The 20,076-nt window shown below is 35.7% G+C and overlaps 3 protein-coding genes across 3 annotated transcripts; 2 read left to right on the forward strand and 1 right to left on the reverse strand.

The window, feature by feature from the left end:
* The first annotated feature begins 1,646 nt into the window (after nt 1–1,646).
* On the forward strand, nt 1,647–3,411 carry LOC106766336 (anthocyanidin 3-O-glucosyltransferase 7-like). The gene has a single exon (XM_014651068.2). It carries the CDS (start codon nt 1,902–1,904, stop codon nt 3,255–3,257), a length of 1,356 nt encoding a protein of 451 aa, XP_014506554.1. The 5' UTR covers nt 1,647–1,901; the 3' UTR covers nt 3,258–3,411.
* Nucleotides 3,412–5,974: 2,563 nt separating this feature from the next.
* On the forward strand, nt 5,975–6,439 carry LOC106766337 (glycine-rich cell wall structural protein-like). Its single transcript, XM_014651069.1, has 2 exons — nt 5,975–5,978; nt 6,120–6,439. The coding sequence occupies exons 1-2, from the start codon at nt 5,975–5,977 to the stop codon at nt 6,437–6,439; spliced, it is 324 nt and encodes a 107-aa protein (XP_014506555.1).
* Nucleotides 6,440–14,883: 8,444 nt separating this feature from the next.
* LOC106766338 lies at nt 14,884–15,393 on the reverse strand. The gene has a single exon (XM_014651071.1). The coding sequence runs from the start codon at nt 15,391–15,393 to the stop codon at nt 14,884–14,886; it is 510 nt and encodes a 169-aa protein (XP_014506557.1).
* Between the last annotated feature and the right edge of the window lie 4,683 nt (nt 15,394–20,076).

Raw genomic sequence — 20,076 nt, forward strand, 5'->3', positions numbered from 1 at the left:
GGGACCACGGGTGATTGTGGGTGTTTTTTAAGACAACTTGACTTGTTTTTGGTATAAGTGTGAGTCTAGGGTTGAATGTGATGCTTGGGAAATCCCATGATGTAGGAGGGGTCCACCTAGGGTAATGACACGAACCTTGGTGAAGTTCACTAAAATCTGTCACATAAAACACTCTTGTAATCGATTACAATAGGCTTTTAATCGATTACGCGAGCCATATTTCTGTTTTGGACATCCTGCTGTACTGAAGGAACCACCTGTGGTAACGTGGGGGACCACGGGTGATTTTGGGTGTTAAACAAGTTGTCCATAACCTGAGTAGCACTTGTTTACAAGACCATTGTAAACGATTACATTGCACACTTTATCACCATTATTTTCACCAATTCAACTATATTCATCAAATCACAACCATTAATTCATTTTTTTCCACAAACATTATCACTTGGAAATCAAATTATAAAGCACTTCAGTAAAAGACACATTTTATTTCCAATTACATAAATGTATTGAACCAAACATGGATGTTCTATATATTGAACCAAATAGGTTTAATTAAAACATATTTTTCGTGTCCTAACACTCAAGTCTAATACAATAATTAGTCATTTTTCTTTCTAACTACTACATTTCCGGTGTATGGTGTCATAAGTGCTTGGCTCTTAAAATGCCTTCTTGAACCAATCCTAACATAAGTCTTCAGCTGTGATTGGTTGTTGGACATTCCACCCGGTGCATTTGGAGACATTGCATCTTCTTGAACCAAGCAAATGGAGTCTTCGAAATGAGTTCTCTTTGCTCCTCTGTCAATCGTTCGTTGAGAGTGCAAACATGCATAGTTGAAAATGAATGACGCACGATCAACTGTCCAAAAGAAAATAACTCAAATGAAAACACCAAAACAAATAACAAAAACCCATAACATGTGCAAGAAACGACAAGAACCCCAATACCCAAACCTAAAACCTAATACCAAAACCTACAACGGGAGAAGGCATTTACCTTGGTCCAACGAAGGTCCATTTCGGAACTTGCCATTTCAGCAAAACTGAGACAACGGGATATGCAACAAGAAGGCTCTGGAGAGCACCGCAAGGAAGAGGACGAAGGCAGAGGAGCAAATGTGAGAGGGAACGAAATCTGTCACACAAAACTAATGAAACAGGTCAAGGGTAGCATTGGAATCCAAATTGTCTGAAACCTTTTTCATTTTGCAGGCCAAAATTTAATAAAAAAAAAAAAACAATACAAACTAGCCAATTGGATGTTGACACTTGGTAGTGTCAAATGTGTGTCAAAAATTGGGTGTCAAAATAACGGAACCCTATTTATAATTATTTACTTTTGACTTTTTTAAATTCTTTTAACTTGTCTTTATATTTTCAATTTAACTAATTAGGTTTTCCAATTTAACATAAATTTATTCCCTAAATTTTGGTTGAATTTAGCTCTATATTTAATTATTTACTTTGACTTTTTTAAACTGTCTTAACTTGTCTTTATATTTTCAATTTAACTAATTAGGTTTTTCAATTTAACATAAATTTATTCCCTTAATTAGGCCATCTACCGCCAAAGTTTTAAGTGCAACTGAGAAAAATATTTAAAATAATTAAAAATAATAAAAATATACAACAAAAAAAAATTAATATTCTTATTTATATTGAAAACAAAATGAAAATATGGTCATAAAAAATTTATTAGATCTATTTAATCTAAGTTAAAAGTTGAAGATAATTTTGACAAGAAAAGAGCATAGAATTCTTAACGCCCACAAAAGTATACGATCCGAGTTGTTCGTAGAACGGTTACAGCGATTGAATGTGTAGGCCACAATTCTCCCGTTCCATTCCAAGTTCATAGTTCCCTTCGTTCATCTTTCTCCACTCAGCTTCCCAATCATGTCATCGGACTCAACAACAGACAAACATGTTGCAGTGTTTCCTTTCCCCTTCGGCACACACGTTGTACCTATCTTGAACCTTGTCCTCAGACTCTCTCAGGCCACTCCAAACTGTTCATTCTCATTCATCGCCACACACAAATGCAATGCCTTGCATTTCGCAAAACCCCATAACCCCTCTAACATTAAGCCCTATAGCATAACTGATGGAATCCCTTACGAGGGTCACCCGTTAGCCAACCACCCAATTGAAAAGGTCAATTTTTTTCTCAGCACTGGACCTGACAATTTGCGCAAGGGTATACAGATGGCTGAAGAAGACACCAATAAAAAGGTCACATGCATCATTGCTGATGCTTTTGTACCCTCTTCTCTCGTTGTGGCTCAGAGCCTTAATGTTCCTTGGATTGCATTTTGGCCACCCATGTCATGCACACTTTCTCTATATTTTTACATTGACTTGATACGCCAGAAGTTTGCAAACTGCGATGAAGATGCTCGCTTTGATATATCCCCAGGGTTGCCCAAGATGTGTGTTCAAGATATACCGCAGGATCTTCTTTTTACTGGAGAAAAGGAGACGGTGTTTTCAAGGACGCTAGTTTCACTGGGTAAGGTGCTACCTCAAGCCAAGGCAGTGGTTATGAATTTCTTTGAGGAATTAGACCCACCTTTGTTCGTCAAAGACGTGAGATCCAAATTGCAGTCTATGCTTTATGTTGTTCCGGTTCGGTTCCCGGTACTATTATCTGGGGCGGATCCGAGTGGATGCTTGTCATGGTTGGATTCGAATCGTTCTATGTCAGTGATATATGTTTCGTTTGGGACGGTGGTGTCGCCACCCCCACATGAGATTGTGGCGGTGGCAGAGGCATTGGAAGAAAGTGGATTTCCATTTGTGTGGTCTCTGAAGGAAAATATGATGGGTGTTTTGCCAGATGGGTTTGTGAAGAGAACCTTGATGCGTGGGAAGGTGGTGCCTTGGGTTCCACAAACCCAACTCTTGGGACATGATTCGGTAGGAGTTTTTGTGACTCATTGTGGATCTAACTCCGTGACTGAGAGTATTTCGAGTGGGGTTCCTATGATCTGCAGGCCATTCTATGGAGATCAAATGGTGGGTGCAAGAGTGATAGAGGATGTTTGGAAGATTGGGGTGACAATAGAAGGTAGGGTGTTCACCAAAAATGGATTTATTAGAAGCTTAAATCTGATTCTGGTGCAGGAAGATGGGAAGAAGATTAGAGACAACGTTCTTAAGATGAAGAAAACTGTGGAAGATGCATCTAGGCCTGAAGGCTTATCATCAGCAAGCAATTTTAAGACTTTGGTAGAACTGATTTCTAGCTCTTAAAAGCGTCGGGAAAGTTGATAGTATCAAGCTTCGTAACAAATTGAGTTGCAGCCAAATAAAAAAAAAGAAAAAAATATTAGGAGGTTGCTATAGCCCAGTGCAGCATCATTTGTGTAATACAAGCTGTTTCTTTAAGTTTGTTTATAATTTTTGTTGTTAATTATTATCAATAATGGAGAGGTTTTTAAGTACAAGGATAAACATTGTTCAATATTACATAAATGATACTAGTGCAAAAACGCGGTTTAACATCACACGATAGACGCCGGTTACTGATAAGCGTGACATATATTGATGACTAATAGCATTTTCATAAATAAGTTGGCAATATAGGCGTCCGTTAAGAAGATCTCTGACGTCTATTGAATTTTAGACGTCGCCCCTTCCAACCGGACGTTTATAGTTCTGACCGTTAGATGAAAAATCATGTGCTTCAAAATTATAGACGTCGGTTAATTGGGGGTACCGACGTCTATATGGCGGACATTAATGCTATTCACCAACCTGTCAGACATATAGACGTCAGGCTCATTGTAACAGACACCTATATGTCTGCCAGGCAGGTGAATAGTCACTTTTTCAGCCTTATAGACGTCGGATCCCGCCACATTGACGAGACCCCAACGTCTATATGGCGGACATTAATGATACTCATCAACTTGTCAGAAATATAGACGTCAGACTCATTGTAACTGACGCCTATATGTTTGCAAGACAGGTGAATAGTCACTCGTTTTCATCCCTATAGACGTCGGTTTCTACCACAATGACGTCTATATACACTTGTAGACGTTAGTTCTCGTAGTCCCTGACGTCTAAAATGATAACAGGTATGTGAAAAGTCATTCGTTTCTGCCCTACGAGACGTCTCATGCCGCCAAATGACGTCTATATACAACAAAAATATTAATTTTTAAATCGAATGGACAACATATTAGTCAGGAGACCGACGTATTTGCTATTTTCGATGTTGGTTCTGTGTACAATAGACATCTAATTTTTTGTTAAATAACGCTGCGAACCAGAGGTTTGCGAACCTACACTTTGATCGTCTTTTGCCTTTTTCTCTCCGCTGCTCTGCATTTCCAAGTAAGTTTCCTCTCCTTTTAACTATTTCAAGTTATTTTTACTTCGATTAAAGTAATATTTGATGTATTATCTCTCATTTGAACCAATTAAAATGAGTTTTCGTTGTGTTTTGGTGCGGTTTTTTTGTTGGGTCTTTGTGTAGCGTAATGCACCTTCTCCCTTTGCTAGCTTCCTCGTAAGGAAAACTTGCGTATTTTTGGATTTCTCACGGCATTTCAATCCAAGGACGAATTTGGGTTGTTGCCTATGTCCATTCTGACCGCCAACGAGAAAGTATACGGTGAGAATATTCTCACTGTATTCTTTTTCATTAGCGGTCGAAATGGACCTAGGCAACAACCCAAGTTCGTCTTAAGGTTGAAAGGCCATGAGAAGTCCAAAAGACGCAACTTTTTCTTACGAAGAAACTAGCAAAGGAAGGAGGTGCTACTACACTACCCCAAGACACAACAAAAACTGCACCAAAACACAACGATCACCTCATAGACGTCAATTAATGTATAAACTGACGTCAATGATGCCCAAAATACGTCAGTTAATGCAATGTTTGACGGCTTTATAGACATCCCACGTTTTATTGACCGACGTCTAATCTTAGATTAGACATCAGTTAGCGCATTGACTGATGTCTTTGTAGACGTCAGTCTTTTGGACTTAACTGACGTCTATCGATGTCGCACCTACAAAAACTGACGTCCCATTAACGTCACCCGTATAGACGTCTATTCTGGAGGTGACGTTAAAAGCCCAAAATAACGGACGTCTAAAGCCTTTTCTACACTAGTGTGAGTAAATTTTGAATTTATTACATATAATATTGAGTAAGGCTTATATTGTTTTAGAACACACTATTTGTTTAAAATAATAATAATAATAATAAAGTAGTATATAATAGAAGTTGTTTTTGTTTTTGTCTAATTCAATTTGTAACAACCCAATTCTTAACACTAAAAGGTATTGATTAGATCCTTCAATTAAGTTATCAAAACACACAATCATAACCAGAAATAGAAACATACTAAGTAAAGTCATTCAAAATAGCATTTTTCAAAATAATATTTCAAAAGATTAAAGAAATTTTAAGATTGTTACAAAACATTGTTTTAATATCTATGTTTAACTGTGTTGGTCAACAAAATGTCTCTTTGCAACAATATTACTCTATCATTTCTTGCATTACTCTTGGTTTAAGTAAGTACACGATCATAGTAAAAAGATTAAAGCACATAATAAAGGTAAGTTATGCCTATTAAAATTATACTAAGAGTTCTATTATGATCATAATAAAAGATTGAAAAATGATTCTTTGACACACTTAAATTATTTATATTATTTTTATATTATTGTATTTGCATGTAAACTCATAATACAAGTAATAACTCAAACAATCATAAAATCTTTTATGGTTTATTCACAATCTTTCATACTCATCATATTTTAGATATGGCCTCCGGAGGACTCTCTCTATTGATTAGAAACTGAGAGCATGAACATGTTATACATCTGATTAATGTTGTGTTCACTTGAGGGTGAAACACGGTTTACGCCGTTTCGGAAGCGATGAATCAAACGTAATCACGTGTTCACTTGAGTCGATTTGCGCAAAAAGATTTGTGCTGAAATGCGGGATGGGTACCTTTTTAATCACCTCCTGAGGAGAGGAAATTTGGAGGGATGGAAATGAAAAAGTCTCTTCTACCCTTCGACATTACTTTGAATGTATCTAGTTACACTACTTTGAACAAATTTCACAAAATGCGTATTTGGTTCCAGCTCTTATGGGATTTCAAGAATGCCTCATATTCGATGCTGGAGGCGGCACAAGAAGTAGATATGGTGGTGTTAGAGGTGGAGTTGGTAATGGAAGTGGCATTGGAGATGGTACAGGAAGTAGTGTTGGAGGTGGGGTTGATAATGGCGGAGGCGTTGGAGGTGGTATCGGAACAGGTAGTGGAGTTGGAGGAGGAGCTGGTGGTGTCGGAGAAGAACCTGGTGGCGGATATAATGGTGGTGTCAGAAGAGGAAGTGGTGGGGTTGAAGGAGGTGTAGCAGGAGAAGGATGGGTAGAAAGGGAAGGTGTCATTGATGTATGAATGGTATGGGGAGAAGTATTGGGGTGCTGCACATGGATTGGCTGAGATTATACATGTGCTGATGAATTAATTTTGTTGTATATTAACTACATAATTATATTTTTTAATATACTGTATATTAATTATGTAATTCCATATTTCTTAATATATATATATATATATATATATATATATATATAAATATAAGTAAATAAGATGATAAACTAGTATAATAGGTATCTCATTCGATTAAAAAGAAAATTAAATAACAAAAATTAATTAAAAAATATAAAGAATTTTAAATATTTTATTTATTAAGGATTTGAAATTTAATTAAGTTCAATTTTTTTTATGAAGAGACTACTTTATCAATAAATATATATAAATAAAAATTACCAATTACTAATAGAAATATATAATAAAAAATATAAAACAAAAATAAGTGAAAATAAAATGTAGAAGATATTAGTTACATTACATGTATATTAAAAGTTATGTACAATATTATAAACAAATTAATCAATCTCACTTCCATGACAAATAAATTCTTACAAATAAATATTACATTTAAAAATAAATTCTTTTTATTAAATTATAATTTTTTTACTTCTTAAAAATTAATTTTAATAATTATTTTTAATTTTTTACTCTTTATAAACATTTTTACAATTAAATATAACATTAACATATAACATTTTATATTATTTTAATAACTAGGGGCATTTTAGTAATCTTTAACATTTACCAATTAAACAAATTTTTTAAATTTGTCACACGTCAATCAAATCCTACACTAATTCTCACAAACTTTACTTCCAAATCCACTTTCAAATACCTTCAAATCCACCCAAATAAACAACAACAAAATTATTATCAAATCCCCTCAAATTCATTCAATCACTCTCCCCCAAATCATCTCCTCCAATCTCCTCCAACTGAACACACCCTAAGGGTCCTCGCCATTTTAAGGTCACATCTCATACTAAAAGTATAACAGGATAAATCACCGATTGTGCCAAATCTACAAATAAGGATGACACAACCCCAAGATCAAACATGATTATTGTCGATACCTACAAAATAGTGCAAGTAAAAGTAAGAACATAAGAAACCAATTGTAGTCAAGAAACAAGAACAAAAAGAATGTACAAAACAACGAACATCAACCTGAGCAAGCTCAAAACTTTAGGAACCTTGAGCAAGCTCAAAATTTTAGGAACCCTATCACCCATGGAACGCAACCTGACCTTGAGATCCTCATAGTACATCAAAACCACAACTTCCACATACACTTCCACGTCGTCATAGTCGTTGATCTCCACCGAGTGTGACACCGCACCGTTGTAGCGAAGCTTTTCCGTGAAGAACCGACTCTTCTCGGCCAAAACGCTCTTTCGGACCTTCATCAACACCCTTAGGTCATCCCGTGTGACCACCATGAGCTAGACATCACCCCCCTCAAGCAATTAGATCAATCCAATTAACACACTTATTACTTGTTTGATGGAAAATTATTTTCCTGTTCCCATTCTGAATATTAACTTTGACATTAGAATTGAAGAACACTGGGAAAGTATGTGAAAAAGTTGTCAAGATTATAGGTTTATGTATATATAATTTCATGTTTTAAAGTTTGTTGGACAATTTAATTGTATGAATTGATTTGTTTGTGAATTCTTTGGTCTAGTGATATGAAATCTATGTGTAGGTGAATTGAATGGAGAGAAAAATAATAAAACAAAAAAAAACATATAAAAAAAATCTAACTTATTATGATGGATTTTTCATTACCTATCATAATAACTTTAAACGAATAATAACTCTATACGTATTATGATTACAGGTCTCCAAATACCTATCAAAATAAGTTTGACTTATTATGACAAACTTTTGAAAATGTATCATAGTAAGCTTAATTTGCTATGACAGGTTTTCAAAAATGTGTCATAATAAATTAGACTTACTATAACGATTTCTTGAATATCTGTCATAGTAAGTCAGACTTACTATGACCGCTTTTTTTGTGGTGTCATAGAAAGAGCACATTTTCTATGACTCCTACAACCATGACACTAAAATACATGTCATAGTAAACTCGTTTTTACCTATCATAAAATGTCTTGAGTATAGTAGTGACAAAGTTAGTGCTTAACGTTGAGTAACCACTGTCCATCACCACAAGGTCAGGGATTCACTTTCTCGCCAATGCCTGGTGATAGTTAGACATCACCTAGCAATAAACCCCTAGAGCACTCTATTTGCCAAAAGTTTATGATGACACTTAGCACTAATTACTTGTCACCCAACAATATTATAACATAAACTGAATTTAGTGCAATTTAAGGTATTTTAATTTAATTTTAGCTTCCCATCTAGCAATCAATCACAATTTGCCTTACAAACCACATTTCTCATCAATCAAAAGGAAATTAGATACTAACCAAAATTTTATTAGACTTTTATTAGTACTGTCAAAATGGGTTGTAACCTGCGAGCCAACCCGACCCACCACGGGTTTGAGTTGGGTTAGGTTTGAAAAAAATGTAATTTTTTTATGTGGGTTAGTTTTCAACCCAACTCACTTAGAACCCGGCTCACTCGGGTTGAACCCGTGGTAAGCCGGGTTGGCTCACCAACCCACCTAATTTAATTTAATTATTTATTATTTTGTGTTTCAATATTATTTGTTAGCATTTTTTTATCATATTGTAGATGGGGATAAAAAAAGATGTTTCAAGAGAGAAAAATATTATAGATAGTTTATATTTTTTGTAATACTCTTTTTTTAAACTTCAACAACATTCAATCACAATATTCATACTATCATTTATATCTATTAGCAACAAAACATTACATTTACAAAGAAATTGAGTTTCCTACTTAAGATAAATTCATAATGTTTTTTCCTTATATAGATTCAAAACTTAAAATGTCTTTATCTATATATAAAAAAAGTCCAATTAACTATCAAAACATAATTTTATGATTTTATATATATATATATATATATATATATATATATATATTATAATTTGATTGGAATAAATCTTATGGGATGAATATATTTTAGTTGATAATTATATTTTATTATTCTAAATTAGTTTTGAATTATAAATGTAACATCTCAAAAATATAGTAAAATACTATATAGAAGAGTCATCACAGCTATGATATGATAGAACAATTATTCAACTATAATATAAAGTAAAATCTTACCGTCATCCCAAAATAATTATAGAATTTGAACTTTATATACAAATGGTCTATTTCAAAACTATTTACAATATTAAACTAAAACTAAATAAACAATTGGATCCTCTCCCTCAAGGGCCTACTCCACAAAGATCTCATTTTCCTCTGTTCACACCCATAGGATGATCATTGCAAAGGGAAGAACACCATTACATACAAAGCACAAACGCAAACAACGGGGTGAGCTAGATATAAAAGAATTCACACAATTATACAACATATCACATTCACTTAATTATTCAAGCAAGGTAGAATAGGACTTACATCCTAACATGTTATGACTTAGACTTTACCGTCCGGACTTAGAATGAATACCGAGCTATGGCGGATTGTGCACTTGTGGTGAACTCTACTGCTTTGCAAAGCCATCGCCATGGGTTTCACCCTACCACACACACAAGGTTAGTCCGCTACCGCGCAATAGGCCTCCAAGTAGTGCCTATACTAGGACCTCCTACTACTCTCACCACATGAATCAATCTTCTCTATTTGAGAATAAAAGATCATTAGAGTTTTAGGATAACCCCCAATATTGAGCTCCCTGTATTCATTCTAAACATACTTGGATCCCACCGAGAGATTTCATATTGAAACTAACCACACTACTTTGAAATCATACTTTATTCCTATTTGAATTCTCAACTTCAATCCACTCTACTCATATGACTCATTACACATTCACACATAGTTCAGAATAGTCAACTACATCATTCAAATCAAACAAGAATAATTAAGAAAACACTAAACTAAACCAGGATTATTCACTCAGCGCACACTCTCGCATAACGAATCCAAAGGTTCCTTGCACAACGACACAAGCTCGTTGTGCGAATAAACTTCTAGTGGTACCAAACCTCAACCCCTCGCATAGCGCCCCAATTCGCTATGCGAAAGTCTAGGCAATGGCCCAAATCCCCCCAAACACTCGTAGAGCACACCTCCTCGCTATTCGAGTAAAACTGGCAATGGTTACAAACCCCAACCAGGCACTCAGCGCATTAATCCGTTGTGCGGATCATCAAACAGAAAGCATACCCCTTCAACCATTCGCACAACGCATCTTCTCGCTGTGCGAAGGCCCTGACAGAGAGCATCTCGTCAGGCTACTCGTTGTGCGAATCTATTCACTCAACGAGTTTGCATAAATCCGCAGCACAAATTCTATAGAATTATGCAACCCAAACTCCATTTACAAATTCTAACTATTTTTCTCAACTTCTAATCATCCAAATTTATATTATACACCTAATTAGACTTGACTAAGTGATTATAAACCTTCCTACCATCAATCTAAAGTGTTTTTTGGACAAGTTCCTACTTTAAAACCTCAAAAATCTCAACTTAGAGACCCAAAAGTTAATCTACCACTTTTGACACATTTTTGACTAGTTTAAGGGCTCAAGCAAGTCACATTTGACTTACCAAAACTGCTCCAACAGATCAATTAAGCATCTAACTTCAAATTCCCATTTTCACTACCCCACTTCCTCACAAATGACACAAAATAAACATACTTCACTTAAATTTTTATCTGTTCGCTTTCATAACAGATTACTCACATCTAGTATGACCAATTATAACTTTGCACATCATTTTCAGTTCACAATCACCATTTCACAATTTCACAATCAAGCAGTCAAATTACATACAATTAAATATACTCGAAAACCTAAATTTAGTTCAATCAGCACCATAACACAAAATTCCTTACATATACATGCCAAACTACTAATTAAAGCAATAATCTAACTTCCCTTACCTCTGATCAACAACACAACTCAACGTAACCCTGACAGATGCTTGCACTGCAAGGCAACTCTAGAAAACCCTACAAATCACCAATTGGTGATAGGAAATCAACCTTAGAACCTAATTTGAGCTAGAAATTGAAAGAAATGAATTCTTTATCCATGCAAACATAAGCTTTTGCATAATCAAGAACCCTAGACCCTAGAGAAAATGGTTAATCGCTTACCCTCTCATTTCACCTAATTGATCGGTCAGATGTGTAGTCTAAGTACCTCCTGATCGTCAAACCGATAGCCCAAATGTGAGAGAACGTAGAGAGAAGTCAGAGAAATAGAAGAGAATAGTGTTTTAGAGAGATAGAGTGTTCTTAAAGTAATGAGACGTGTTTATAAAAATTCTATTTATATTATAAGATTATTTTAAAGTAAAATAATCGATCTCATTATTCTAATACACCTATATACTATAATACTCTATTTTCTAGGTTCTTACATTTTCCCCAACAACAAAAATTTTCGCCCTCGAAAATTAGACTTACTAGAGAATAGGTGAGGATACGACTCCCTCATGACTCCCTCTAACTCCCAGGTAGAGTCACCTATTCTACTATCCCGAACAACTCTAAGTAGACTGATGGTTTTTCCTCTAAGTTGATTGGTCTGGCTCTCCACAATTCTAATAGGCTGCACCTCCATTGAAAGATCTTCTTTGACTTGCACATCTTCAACTTCTAGCACATGAGAAGAATCAGGCATATACTTCCTAAGTTGTGAGACATGGAATATTGGATGAAGATTCATCAATTGGGGTGGCATGACTATCTCATAAGCAACTGGCCCTACACATCTCAAGATTTGATAAGGACCAATGTACCTAGGAGATAGCTTCCTAACACAAAAGGTTCTTCCTACACAATAATAGGAGTCACTCTGAGGAATACATGATCCCCAATTGCAAACTCCAATGGTTTCCGCCTCTGATCAGCATAGGACTTCTGCCTACTCTGGGATGCTCACATCCTCTCTTGAATGAGCTTCACTTTCTTTGTAGCTGAAATAATTCTGGCCTCGTCAACACAGGCTCTTCATCCTGAAACCAAAAAAAAGGCGTTCTACATCTTATCACATATAGTACCTCAAACGGTGCCATACCTATGTTGGCTCGATAATTTTTATTGTAGGTGAACTCCACCAATGATAACACCTCATCCTAGACTCCCAAATGATCCAATACACACGTTCTCAGCAAATCCTCAAGTGATTAGATAGTCCTCTCTGATTGGTCATCAGTCTGGGGATGATAAGCTGAACTCATCTAAAGTCTGCTGCCTATCTCACTTTGTAGCGTCTGCCAGAATCTAGAAGTGAACCGCAGATCTTTATCTGATACAATAGTAGAAGGCACCTCGTGCAGTCTCACAACTTCTCGAATATACAACTGGGCCAACTTTGCCATTGACATCCTCACATTAACTTCCAAGAAATGAGCATTCTTGGTCAACCTGTCTACAATCACCCATATAACATCATGAACTTTAACCGTACGTGGTAAATAGGTAACAAAATCCATGGCTATGTTATACCATTTCCACTCGGGAATCTCCAACTGCTACAATAAACCTCCAAGTCTTTGATGCTCCACTTTAGCTTTCTGACAGGTCAAACATGAAGCAATAAACCTTGTTACATCTCCTTTCATCCCAGACCACCAGAAAGACTCCTTGAGGTCTTGATACATTTTAGTCATGCTAGTATGCATGCTAAAATGACTCAGATGCCCTTCCTCAAGGATCAATCTCCTCAACTCACCGTCATCAGGAATGCAGACTCTTCCTCTGAACCTCAGAATACCATCAGCTCCCAAAACAAAGTCTCTGCCCTGATCAGCACCAATCAAACCCATTGATCTTTGTAGCTCGACGTCTGAAAACTGCTTCTCTTTGATATGGCCTAATAGATCACTTGACACTTTGCATCTGAAACAACTTGACTTTAAATCTACCTGCAACCTTGAATCTCTGAAGCTCTCCATCAACTCTAACTCTCTGACCATCAACGCAGACATAGGCACCGTCTTTCTGCTCAACGCATCTACTACAAACATTTGCCTTCCTTGGATGATAGAGTAGATGAAACTCATAATCCTTCAAAAACTCCATCCACCTCCTCTGCCTCATATTCAGCTCCTTCTGATCAAAGAGATACTTCAAATTCTTATGATCACTGAATACCTGAAATTGTGCACCATAAAGATAGTGCCCCCAAATCTTCAAGGCAAACACCACAACTACCAACTACAAGTCATAAGTGGGATAATTTTTCTCATGAACCTTGAGTTGCCTTGAAGCATAGGCGACCACATTCTTCTCTTGCATCAACACACAACCAAATCCCTGAAATGAAGCATCACAAAAAACCTCAAAAGGTTTACCTGTGTCAGGGATCACCAACATTGGAGCACTAGTCAACCTCTGCTATAACTCCTAAAAACTAGACTCACATCGGTCTATCCAAGCAAAAGGTTGATCTTTCCTCGTCAACTAAGTCAACGGTGCCACTATCTTAGAGAAACCTTCAATGAAGCGACAATAGTAGCCCGTTAGACCAACAAAGCTCCTGATCTCAGTGGCAGACTTAGGTCTCTACCACTGAAGCACTACCTGCACCTTTTCTGGATCCACAGAAATGACATCAGTTCAGATCTCATGCCAACCAGAACTCACACTTAAACAACTTAGCATACAACTTCTTCTCTCTTAACACTCCAAGCATTGTCCTAAGGTGATCCTCATGCTCTTCTCGAGCCTTAGAATAAATAAGTATGTCATCAATAAATACAACAACAAATTTATCTAAGAACGACCTAAAGATTCTCTTAATGTAGTCCATGAATATGGCTGAAGCGTTAGTCACACCAGAAGACATAACCACATACTCATAGTGACCATATCTAGACGTAAAAGCAGTCTTCTACGCATCACCTACCTTGACCAGAATCTGATGATAGCCTGACCTCAGGTCTATCTTAGATAACACTATAGCTCCATGCAATTAATTCATCAAATCATAAATCCTAGGAAACGGGTACTTGTTCTTGATGGTTAACTTATTCAATTGTCTGTAGTCAACACACAACCTGGAGCTATCATCCTTCTTCTTAACCAATAACACCGGTGTACCCCACAACGAGACACTAGGCCTGATGAACTACTTCTCAAGCAACTCTTCAATCTGCTTCTTTAGTTCAGCTAACTCAATTGAAGCCATCCTATAAGAGGCTATTGATATTGGCCCTACACCTAGCATGAGATCAATAAAGAAATTAACCTCCCTATAAGGAGGAAATCCTGGCACTTCCTCAGGAAACACATCAAGAAAGTCACTCAAAATGGAGTGATCTACCCTTTGGCTACTCTGCTTCACTTCCATATAAGTCAACACCTGAAAAAAAAACTTACCCTTCTTTCAACTCTTGCCAAACTTGCCCCAAGACAACAATGTCGACTCCTTAACCTCGGGAAACAATAGCTTCTTCTCACCACAATCTATGAGAATGCGATTGGTAGACAACCAATTCATTCCCAAGATCACCTTTAGCCTTTGTAGAGGTAAACAAACAAGATTCACTTGGAACCTACGCCCGTCAACCTCAACTGGACATCTAGAACACACCGTAGATGTCCGAACCAAACCAGTTGTTGGTGTAGAAACCACCATATCAAACTCTAGCTCTCCCATTGACAAACCAAGTTTTTCAACACAAGCCTCAGACACAAACGAATGTGTCGCCCCCGAATCAAACAAAACATCACACGGCTTACCAAATACCAAACAACTAGTGATAATGAGGTTACCTAAGCTAGCCGCCTCCGATCTAATCAATGCATAAACCTTGCCAGTAGCCTGAGGTCTGACACATCCCCTCTGTTGGAACCTCCCTGTATGCTGCGATTGAGAGTCAACCCTTCTACTCATGGGACAATCTCTCTCATGACGACCTTCCCTTATGCACCTGTTACATCTCTGATACCCAATCCTCTGAGGACAAGCAAATAATACATGCGGACCTCCACAACCATGGCATCTCACACCCCCAAAGTGAGTAGTCTGACTCTATTGCACAGATGACTGAGAAGAAGAATCATTATGGCCAAAAGAAGAAGGCCTAGAATACGACATCTTCCGAGAATTGAAACTGCCTCTGGACATAATTGGTCCTCCAACTCTCAATGGTTGACTCTACTGGCTTTCAACCTCCTTCTTAGTCTTTTCCAGTACCTTGGCCCTCTCCACTAACACAGGCAATTATTTAATACACAGACCAACCACCATCAACTCGATATCATCACTCAACCCGTTCTCAAATTTTCTACACTACCACTCTTCATCAATGGCTAAAGTGTGGAAGCAGATCAAGTGTTTGAAACGATCAACATATTCTGACATAATCATATTTCCTTGTACCAACTGCAGGAACTCCACCTCTTTTGCAAACGTCACGCTGTTTGGAAAATACTTTGTATATAACTTTTTATTTAATATTTCCCAAGAAATCTGAGTACCAGCACTCTCCAACAAAGATCTAGTGCTGCTCCACCAATGACTAGCCTCTCTAGATAATAGATACTCTGAGAAAGCCAAGTGGTTCTCATCTAAACACCTCTTAGCATTATAAATCCTTTCCATACACCTGAACCACTTATCAGCTTCATCTGGGCTACACTTTCCATTAAACTTGGTCGGATGATGTTATAAGAAGCTTTCCAAGCTCCACTCCTGGGGATGGAAGGATGAAGAAGAAGGTCCTACTGTAGCCCTGCCACTAGCTATCAAGTCCATGTACTGCCTTTGAGATGTCTCAGCTGACACCCTAGCAGCTTCCAACTGCTGCAAAGCTACAATATTTTGTTGCACCAAGGCAACATTCTGCTATTTCATAAAAGAAAACCCATCAGTCCAACTCAAAGAAACAAGGATAACCACTAGACATAGCTAAGAGTACACAAGCACAAGATAGACACACTCACAACCTACAAGATTCCTAAGGAAAGAACTGCTTTGATACCATTAATGTAACATCCCAAAAATATAGTAAAATACTATATAGAAGAGTCATCACAACTATGATATGATAGAATAATTATTCCACTATAATATAAAGTAAAATTTTACAATCATCTCAAAATAACTATAGAATTTCAACTTTATATACAAACGGTCTATTTCAAAACTATTACAATATTAAACTAAAACTAACTAAACAACTGGATCTTCTCCCTCAAGCGCCTACTCCACAATGATCTGATCTCCCTTTACTCACACCCATAGGATGGTCATTACAAAGGGAAGAACATCATCACATACAAAGCACAAACACAAACAATAGGGTGAGCTAGATATAAAAGAATTCAAGCAATTATACAACATATCACATTTACTTAATTATTCAAGCAAGGTAGAATAGTACATACATCCTAACATGTTATGACCTAGACTTTACCGTTCAGACTTAGAATGAATACCGAGATATGGCGGCTTGTGCACTTGTGGTGGCCTCTATGTTTGTAAAGCCATTGTCATGGGTTTCACCTTACCATACAAACATGGTTAGTCCCCTACCGCGCAATAGACCTCCAAGTAGCACCTGCACTAGGACCTCATACTACTTTCACCATATGAATCAATCTTCTCTATTTGAGAATGAAAGACAATTAAAGTTTTAGGATAACCCCCAATACTGAGCTCCCTGTATTCATTCTAAACATACTTGGATCCCACCGAGAGATTTCAGATTGAAACTAACCACACCACTTTGAAATCATATTTTATTCCTATTTGAATTCACAACTCCATTCCATTGTACTCATATGACTCATTACACATTCATACATAGCTCAGAATAGTCAACTACATCATTCAAATCAAACAATAATGATTAAGAAAAGAGTAAACTAAACCAGGACTATTCGCTCAGCGCACACTTTCGCATAGCGAATCCAAAGGTTCCTCATAGAACGACACAAGCTCGTTGTGCGAATAAACTTCCAATGGTACCAGTCCTCAACCCCTCGCACAACACCCCAATTCGCTCTACGAAAGTCTAGACAGTTGCCCAGACCCTCTAAACACTCGTAGAATGCAGCTCCTCGCTATTCAAGTAAAACTGGCAGTGGTTACAAACCCCAAACAGGTGCTTCGTGCACTGATTGCTGTGCAGATCATCAAACAAAGAGCATACCCCTTCAACCTTTCGCACAACGCATCTTTTTACTGTGCGATTTCCTTGACAGAGAACATCTCGCCAACCTACTCGCTGTGCGGATCTATTCGCTCAACGAGTCTATGTAATTCTCCAGCACAAATTTTGTAGAATTATGCAACCCAAACTCCATTTACCAATTCTAACTATTTTTTTCTCAACTTCTAATAATCCTAATTTGTATTATACACATAATTAGACTTGACTAAGTGATTACAAACCTTCCTACCATTAATCTAAAGTGTTTTTGGACAAGTTCCTACTTCAAAACCTATAAAATCTCAACTTAGAGACCTAAAAGCCAATCTACCACTTTTGACACACTTTTGACCAGTTAAGGGCTCAAGCAAGTCACATTTGACTTACCAAAACTGCTCTAGCAGACCAATTGAGCATCTAACTTCAAATTCTCATTTTCACTAACTCACTTCCTCACAAATGACTCAAAGCAAGCTATTCACTTTTATAACAGATTACTCACATATAGCATGATCAATTAAAGCTTTGCACATCATTCAATTCAATTCACAATCACCATTTCACAATTTCATAATCAAGTAGTCAAATTACATACAATTAAATTTACTTAAAAACCTAAATTTAGTTCAATCAACAACATAACATAAAATCCTCACACATACATGTCAAAATACTAATTAAAGAAATAATCTAACTCTCCTTACATCTGATCAACAGCACAACTCAACGTAACCCTGACAGATGCTTGCACTGCAAGGCAACTCTAGAAAACCCTACAAATCACCAATTGGTGATAGGAAATCAACCTTATAACCTAATTTGAGCTAGAAATTGAAAGAAAGGAACTCTTGATGCATGCAAACATCAGATTTTGCAGAATGAAGAACCCTAGACGTTAGAGAAAAGGGTTAACTGTTTACCCGCTTGTTTCACCTAATTGATCGGTCAGATGTGTAGCTCTTGACACTGTGATCGTTTTGGTACCTCCTGATCGTCAAACCAATGACCCAAATGTGAGAGAACGTAGAGAGGAGTAAGAGAAATAGAAGAGAATAATGTTTTAGAGAAATAAAGTGTTCTTAAAGTAATGAAATGCGTTTATAAAAATTCTATTTATATTATAATATTATTTTAAAGTAAAATAATCAGTCTCGTTATTCTAATACATCTATCTACTCTAATATTTTATTTTCTAGATTCTTATAATCAACCTTTTTAGAATTGGTCAAAAAATTTTATATATAACTGCAATAATATTAGAATTGAATTACACATAAATCTTTTATAAATTAAAATAAACTTATATAAAACTTTTTTAAAAAATTAAATAAGATAATGTCTACAAATTAAATTATGTTATGAATATTGGGAATTTTAATTTTTTCTATTACAAATTAAAATTCAATAAATTTAAAACGAAAAGAATTTCTTTTTATAAATTATCATTATTAGTGTCAATTTTTAAAAGATTTAAGGATATTTTATTGTACTGCGTATATAATTTTCAACATGTTCTTTTAATATATTTTCTTATCATTTGTTAAAATTTATTAAAACTAAATAAGTTTAGTTTCTTTTTATAAATTCATTTACAATTTTGATGAATTTGAACTAATACAAAAATGTAAGAAAAACATAGTTTTCAACTAGTTTTAATGAAAAAGACCCAAGTGTGGAAGAAGTACCTATTATCAATTTAATAAGTGGTAACTAATGCCTTATTAAACTTAAGGCTGATTAGATAATTAAAGTGATTTTTAATAAAAAAAAGTAATATCCCTTTGGTTTCCCACTTGCTTATCACCAACTCTTGACCTCTGCTGGAAGACTTCCCCTCTTACTATTTTCATGGTCTTTGTGCCAAACTCTCTCTTTACTAATAATGGAGAGGTTTTTAAGTAATAGGATAAAATTAATGAGCAAATTCTTAATTTTTTACATATAATAATGAATAAGCCCAATATTTTTTAGTACATAATTCTATTTTTTTTAAATAATAAAATCTTACAAGTTGTTTTTGTCTTCTACTTGCAGGAGTGGTATTCATAATTTTATATTTTAATATTGGTGAAAAATTTAAATTAACTAGTCTAAATTTGGAAATAATAGAATTAGTATAATTTTTTATTTGTTCCTAAGTATTTTTCTCATTATTTTAAAATTTTATTGTTCTTATTAATTATTACATTGAATTTTCCATCTCAATTTTAATTAAAGTTTTCTTTTGAATTTTATAAAAAAATAATTTAAAGTCTCTTAGTGTATTTTTAGTCATTTTTTGCTTTTCAAAATTAATATTGTATACAATATTCTACTAAGTATAAAACATGTAGAATAAATGTATATAAATAAAAAGATGATAGAAAAAGTCTTACTAGAAATAAAAAATGGATGATAAAAAGAAATTTTACTAAACCCAG

This window comes from Vigna radiata, chromosome 7 (assembly GCF_000741045.1).
Source record: "Vigna radiata var. radiata cultivar VC1973A chromosome 7, Vradiata_ver6, whole genome shotgun sequence".
NCBI classification, from domain to species: domain Eukaryota; kingdom Viridiplantae; phylum Streptophyta; class Magnoliopsida; order Fabales; family Fabaceae; genus Vigna; species Vigna radiata.